Source organism: Bison bison, unplaced genomic scaffold (assembly GCF_000754665.1).
Source record: "Bison bison bison isolate TAMUID 2011002044 unplaced genomic scaffold, Bison_UMD1.0 scf7180017864194, whole genome shotgun sequence".
Lineage (NCBI taxonomy): Eukaryota > Metazoa > Chordata > Mammalia > Artiodactyla > Bovidae > Bison > Bison bison.
In genome coordinates, this window is record NW_011494766.1 from 1,215,261 (window position 1) to 1,222,469 (window position 7,209).

General features: G+C 40.9%; 1 protein-coding gene across 1 annotated transcript in view; it reads right to left on the reverse strand.

Moving 5' to 3' along the window:
- Positions 1-1,379: 1,379 nt before the first annotated feature.
- The window catches only part of SUMF1 (sulfatase modifying factor 1), a 94,367-nt gene continuing 88,537 nt past the window's right edge, over positions 1,380-7,209 (reverse strand). Inside the window, exon 9 of the mRNA XM_010844128.1 lies at positions 1,380-2,487. Coding sequence (XP_010842430.1) covers positions 2,377-2,487 — 111 coding nt within the window. The 3' untranslated portion in view covers positions 1,380-2,376. The remainder of the gene's footprint in view (positions 2,488-7,209) is intronic.

Genomic DNA, 7,209 nt, shown 5'->3' on the forward strand with positions numbered 1-7,209 from the left:
TACAAGGTTCCTTAAGATTAGAGTCGTCTGCCCCACCTTTATTTTTCCCTTTCACTCCCTATTTTTCAAATGTGATTTTGCAGAAGGTGAGGCATTTCAGGAACGCATATATGGAATTAAAGCTGCAGTTATTATACTACAATCTTGGTCTGTTCATAAATCAACATGCAATTTTATAAAGCACAGTGGCCATGGCTGTCTGTAGTCTGGTGCACTCTGTAGCTGGTAACTTGGAGTCAGTGAGTGAAAGTCAGAATGTGGGAGTGGATAGCCTGTCCCTTCTCAAGGGGACCTTCCAGACCCAGGAATCAAACTGGGGTCTTCTGCATTGCAGGTGGATTCTTTACCAACTGAGCTATCAGGGAAGCCCTAGTAACTTGGAAGTGTGGTTCTTAAATGAAGGATTTGTTAGGATTTTGTTTTAATGCTTTTTAACATTCTGCTACTGCTAAAAATGCAATTCTAAAGACTAAGCCAAAACACACCTCAAAATATTTATGCCATATAACATTAATTACCAAGAGAAGAATCTAAAATATACACACTAAAAGTACAACCATGTGAAAAATCCAAGCAGGTGGGAGGTAATAAGCAAAAACAAAAACTGTGCTTGACTAGTGGTGACTTCAAGAATAAAATACCTTATTTCCTCTATTAGCTTTTTTAATGAAGCAAATGCTTTTTGTTTGTTTTGCCTGAATTAATCATCACTTGATGAAAGTCTGTAAAGAAACATTTTATATCCACAAAGCGACAGATTAACAAATGTGGACAAACATCCCAGCAACATGACTATTTTTCAAGATAAACGTTTTAACATTAAGAGGCTAGGCACAGAAGTTGGAGTCAAGAGTTGGCTGAACCCTTCAGAATGTTATTTGACTTAGTTTTTCAATAACCAACCTCAAGATGAGCCTTTCCTTTCAAACGATAGACTAGAAATGAATTTGAGGTCTTCAAAGAATGGGGCATCAGGCTGGGATCCTGATGACAGAGATCTCTGGTTGGAAGCCATCACTGTGAAACATGGTGCTTTCCCTGCCTGTGAAGCACCTGTCAGTTTTTACAGGATGGAATCACTGTACTTTGGAGTCAAAGTCACTTGACTTTGTCTCAACCACTGAGGATGAAGAAGCAAGGGCATAATGAGGTTCCTGGCAGAATGCAGCCTTGTGTTTTGGAATAAACACTCCCACAAATTATTCCCATATCAAAGTTACCAAGCAGCTAATCGATGTGAAAGTTTTCTAGCAAACAAAACACATGTATATCTAGAAAACTTTTTACATAAAAAACATGTACATCTCACATAGCACAGTCATTTTTTAAAAAGAAGACATTAATAGAGTGAAATAGAAAAAGAACCAATGAGAGGGAAGGCTGATTTAGCAGATACCAGTTTATTCGACATAGTGCATGATCCAAAGCATGGGATACTCCACAGACAACAGGATTTCCTACTTCCCTATTACAAAATACTGGATACCTTGAATATAGTTGATTCAAGGCTCCTGCTCCTTTTCTCCTACATCTAGAATTAAACAAGTTTCTCTGTGTGGCACACAGTTCACATTCACCGAAGGCTTTGGGGAGAGGGGGAAAATAGGGCTTACAGCTGCCCCCCAAACCAAAGGCACTTAATGTTAAAAGATAAAGCACAGTAGAGTCACCCCACAGACATTCTTGCGTGTTCCGATGGCTGAACTTGAGTGTGCCATCGCTGGCCCAAGTGGGATTCGTCATAACAATGTAAAGACACTGATTTCCTTGAAAAAGCAAAGTGCAGTATGAATATAAAGACTCATCCCCACCACCCCACCCCATTCTTTTCTGAAAATAATACATAAGAGAACAACTATTTTACATGATTAGTATCACCCAAGGTTCACACATGGGGAAAATATAGCTAAAAAATCATCTGTCATAAATTCTCACTATGAAATCACAATAGAATCTGATATATCCAGAGGATCTGCAAGTCGACAGTGAGCCTCAGACATCACGCTGTGCATCCCCTCACTGGACAGATGAACTCACTGAGGCCCAGGAAGGTCAAGAGTGGGACCCTGGGGTCTATCCAAATGGGCAGACCCTAGGTAGAACACAGGCCTCCTGAAGCCTAGCTCAGGATGCCCACCACCTCCTTCCTCTTTAAAACACTCTGAAAAGTAAAACATGAAACACATCACACAATAAAGCGCACATGCTGATGCAGCTCAGCGATTTGGTCTTGCCATATGGTTCCTTTGGCCACTGGGCAGGTATGTAACCCACCTTGGGGTGGGAATTCTTCACAGCAGGTTGTTCAGCCTTCTGAGGGAAGCCGCGTGCAGAGTAGACACGACTTCTTCGGTTTGGGAAGGCTCTTTTTGGCTCTTAGCCTGTGGTGGGCAGGTGGTCAGCTGCACAACGGAATCCCAGATTCGAAGCAGAGCTGTCGGGTGTGTTCTGGCTTCGAGCAGCACAGCGATACCTGTAGCAATAGGACTTTGCAGAGAGAACCAGACAGGTGAGTGCTCTTGGACTCTCGATTGAGGGCTCTCAACTGTCAGATTCATGTGGTAACCAAGTACCAGCTATGGAGAGTTATGCCAACTTGTAAACAGTGCCTCCCCTATAGGCACCCACCCCATGCACATGGAATATGTAGGTTTCAAAAAAGGTACCACATTTAGAGCTCACCAACATCCTTTACATTATAAACTTGACACAAATATAATACAAAGATGTTGCTGTCAACATTACTTAGAATAGTCAAAAACCATGAAACAAGTACTGGTTACTTAAGTTGTGGCACATCCAGAAGTTGGACTAGTAAGTAGCCACTCAAAGGCATGTTTGCATGGAACACTTAATGACACAGGAACGTCTCAGGATACAATGTTACATGAAAAAGTTAGGATATGAAACCTTGTATGTAGTGTGATCTCAATCTAGATCATCATGTATGCCAAAGAAAAACAGACTGAAAGATTCAAAATGCACCAGAATCTGAATGGTGTCTGTGTGAGTCACTCAGTCGTGTCTGACTCTGTGAGACTCTGTGGACTGTAGCCTGCCAGGCTTCTCTGTCCATGGGATTCTCTAGGCAAGAATACTGGAGTGGGTTATCATTTCCTTCTTCAGGGGTTCTTCTCAACCCAGAAATTGAACCGGGGTCTCCTGCCTTGCAGGCAGGTTCTTTACTGACTGAGCAATGAGGGAAGCCCTCAGGCAGTGGAGTTTTAAATTTCTGATAATAAGTATTACTTTTATAATTTGAAAAGTTATCTTTACATTTAGAATAATATTTGCCATGAAACCAAGTAATAAAGCTAAATGGCAATTGAGACAATATTAAGAACAACATTAAGATACTACTTAATATACAGCAAGTTGGCAAAAATTAAATTGCAAACCCAGGCCAATCAAGAAGAGTAGGAAACGCTGTGAAAAACTTTTTTCTTAATACATTGCTTTTGGTGTTTAAATCACAATAACTCATAAAGCTATATATTTTTGTGTGGGGGATTTGTTTTGTATTGTTTTATAAGCGCAGACTATGATATATATATATATATATATACACACACACACACACATACAGACATCAAGTTCTCCAAGCACAGTTCAAGGTACCTTCATCACATATCTTTAATTCACATTTGATTATAATAGCACAGAGGAACTAAATGAGTTACCCTAGATGACACATTTGTTCAAAGAAGTAGAATTCAAACCCAGATCTAACTGTGGTGTACTTGCTTCCCTAGCAAGATGGAAATGTATCACATCTCATGCTTCTTTCCCACCCCTGATAAATTCTCCTGCATGTGCACACATACTCACAAATAAGAAAGCCTAACATATTCCTGGCCACCTATTAGATATTCAGTGAATAACCACAAGATGAGTTGATTTAAACACTTCAAAAGCTTCCATCTTCCAAAAATAACCATGCAAGGAACTCTTAGGTCCGAAGATTATGCTTTAATCCAAAATAACAGAGAATGAAAATAAACTAGGTACCCAATGTTTGAAAAGCATCAACTCTGAGTGAACCCTGTGAAATTAAAGTCCCTGCTGCTGGTTAAAGAAACTGAGCAAAGAATCATTTAGTGTATACTCTGGAACTCATGAAGGAGAGATAATTTGTGGAGGGGAAAATAGGTCAGCATGACAGAAGTGGTTCCCCCTCCTTAATTCTTATTATTCTCATTTCTCTCACAAAAGTTGAATGTTTCTAATCTTCATAAAAATTATCTCTAAAAGCTGACAAAGAAATTGGAGCACTTCTCTGGAGCACTTCTACCATAGAAAGAAAGAAAAAAAAAAAGACATGCTTTTCTTTTATAGATAGTGAAACAATAGCAACCAATTTTCTCATTTTCCCCACCACCAGCGAGGAATATAACACTATTATCAATATTCAGGCAGGCAGAAGGACAATGAATAAAAAGTATGCTTGAAATAATGAAAAAATTGATGGCATCTGTTACGACCTGTGACTGGGATGCAATGGAGGCTCCAAATTGACTAGAGGTGACCATGCAGGAAGACACAGCAGAAGCTCTGGTATATGCAGGGCTTACTCTTTGGGCTGCTGTGAAGTAAAAGCTTTGGGATTTCTAGAATCAAGATCCTATGGATAATGCAGGGCCCCATGCTACCACTGTCTGTGGTGGATTCCATACTGAAGCAAGAATGCAGTTCAGGGGGAGGCAGTCATGTTCCAAAACTGTACCACACATGACAAAAAAAAACCAGTCAAGTGTCTCCTGAGCCTTCAGCATACACTGTCTGGCTGGAGCTCACAAGCTGGTTGAGGAAACAATGATTACACATCAAAAAGACAAAACAGGCTGGGGTTAAAAGAATCTGGGGCTATTACTAACTCAGGGGAAGAAATGGTCGCTTGTGGATGTCTATGTTTTTAGGAATGATTTTTGGAAGGTAGAACTCGGTCAGAGTGGGACTTATCTGAGGTCTTCTGACCTGGGCTTCCCAAGTGGCTCAGTGATAAAGGACCTGCCTGCCAATGCAGGAGAGGCAGGTTCGATCCCTGAGTCAGGAAGATCCCTTGGAGAAGGAAATGGCAATTCACTCCAGTATTCTTGCCTTATAAATCCCATGGACAGAGGAGCCTGGCAGGCTATAGTCCATGGGTTGCAAAAGAGTTGGACACGACTTAGTGACTAAATAATAACAACTTCTGACTTGAGGATATAGAAGAATACCTGGAGAACTCATTTAAATATCTGTTTCCAGGTCACAAACACAGAGATTCCAATTCAGTAAGACTGGTCTGGGGTCCAGGAATCTGCATTTCTAACCAGCCTGTAGGTGCTGTTCATCCTATCGGCCCATGAGCTACAGATTAAGTAGCACTGATTTATAGGACTTAGAAAGGAGGAAAGAAGGTATGTTAAGTGGAGAAAACAATGATGTCAGAGGCATGAAAATGGAAAAATTCAGGTAAGTGAAGAGAACAGCAAAGCCATAGGCTGATGGCATCAGAGCACAGTTTATTTATTCATTAAATATTTGACAGTTTACCACATGCTAGATGCTATTATAGGCAAGAGGGATACAATGCAAAACAAGACAGTTCAGTTCAGTTCAGTCGCTCAGTTGTTGTCTGACTCTTTAAAACCTCATGGACTACAGGACGCCAGGCTTCCCTGTTCATCACCAACTCCTGGAGTTTACTTAAACTCATGTCTATCAAGTTGGTGATGCCATACAACCATCTCATCCCCTGTTGTCCCCTTCCCCTCCTGCCTTCAATCTTTCCCAGCATCAGGGTCTTTTCAAATGAGTTAGCTCTTTGCATCAGGTGGCCAAAGTATTGGAGTTTCAGCTTTAACATCAGTCCTTCCAATGAACACTAAGGACTGATCTCTTTTAGGATGGACTGGTTGGATCTCCTTGCAGTCCAAGGGACTCTCAAGAGTTTTCTCCAACACCACAGTTCAAAAGCATCAATTCTTTGGTACTCATTCTAGTCCAACTCTCACATCTGTACATGACTACTGGAAAAACCATAGCCTTGACTAGACGGACATTTGTAGGCAAAGTAATGTCTCTGCTTTTTAATATGCTGTCTAGGTTGGTCAAAACTTTCCTTCCAAGGAGTAAGCGTCTTTTAATCTCATGGCTGCAGTCACCATCTGCGGTAATTTTGGAGCCCCCAAAAAAGTTTGCCACTGTTTCCCCATCTATCTGCCATGAAGTGATGGGACCAGATTCCACAATCTTAGTTTTCTGAATGTTGAGGTTAGGCCAACTTTTTCACTTTCCTCTTTCACTTTCATCAAGAGGCTCTTTAGTTCTTCTTCACTTTCTGCCATAAGGATGGTATCATCTGCATATCTGAGGTTATTGATATTTCTCCCAGCAATCTTGATTACAGCTTGTGCTTCATCCAGCCCAGCGTTTCTCACAATGTACTCTGCATATATGTTAGATAAGCACAGTGACAATAAACAGCCTTGAAGTATCCCTTTTCCTATTTGGAACCAGTCTGTTGTTCCATGTCCAGTTCTAACTGTTGCTTCCTGACCTGCATACTGGTTTCTCAAGAGGCAGGTCAGGTGGTCTGGTATTCCCATCTCTCTTAGAATTTTTCACAGTTGATTGTGATCCACATAGTCAAAGGCTTTGGCATAGTCAATAAAGCAGAAATAGATGTTTTCTGGAACTCTCCTGCTTTTTTGATGATCCAGCAGATGTTGGCAATTTGATCTCTGGTTCCTCTGCTTTTTCTAAATCCAGCTTGGACACCTGGAAGTTCTCAGTATGTTGAAGCCTCGCTTGGAGAATTTTGAGTATTACTTTGTTAGCGTGTGAGATGAGTGCAATTGTGTGGTAGTTTGAGCATTCTTTGGCATTGCCTTTCTTAGGGACTGGAATGAAAACTGACCTTTTCTAGTCCTGTGGCCATGCTGAGTTTTCCAGATTTGCTGGCATATTGAGGGCAACACTTTCACAGCATCATCTTTTAGGATCTGAAATAGCTCAACTGGAATTCCATCACCTCCACTTTGTTCATAGTGATGCTTCCTAAGGCCTACTTGACTTCACATTCCAGGATGTCTGGCTCTAGGTGAATGATCATACCATTGTGGTTATCTGGGTCATGAAGATCTTTTTTGTATAGTTTTTCTGTGTATTCTTGCCACCTCTTCTTAATATCTTCTGCTTCTGTTAGGTCCCTACCATTTCTGTCCT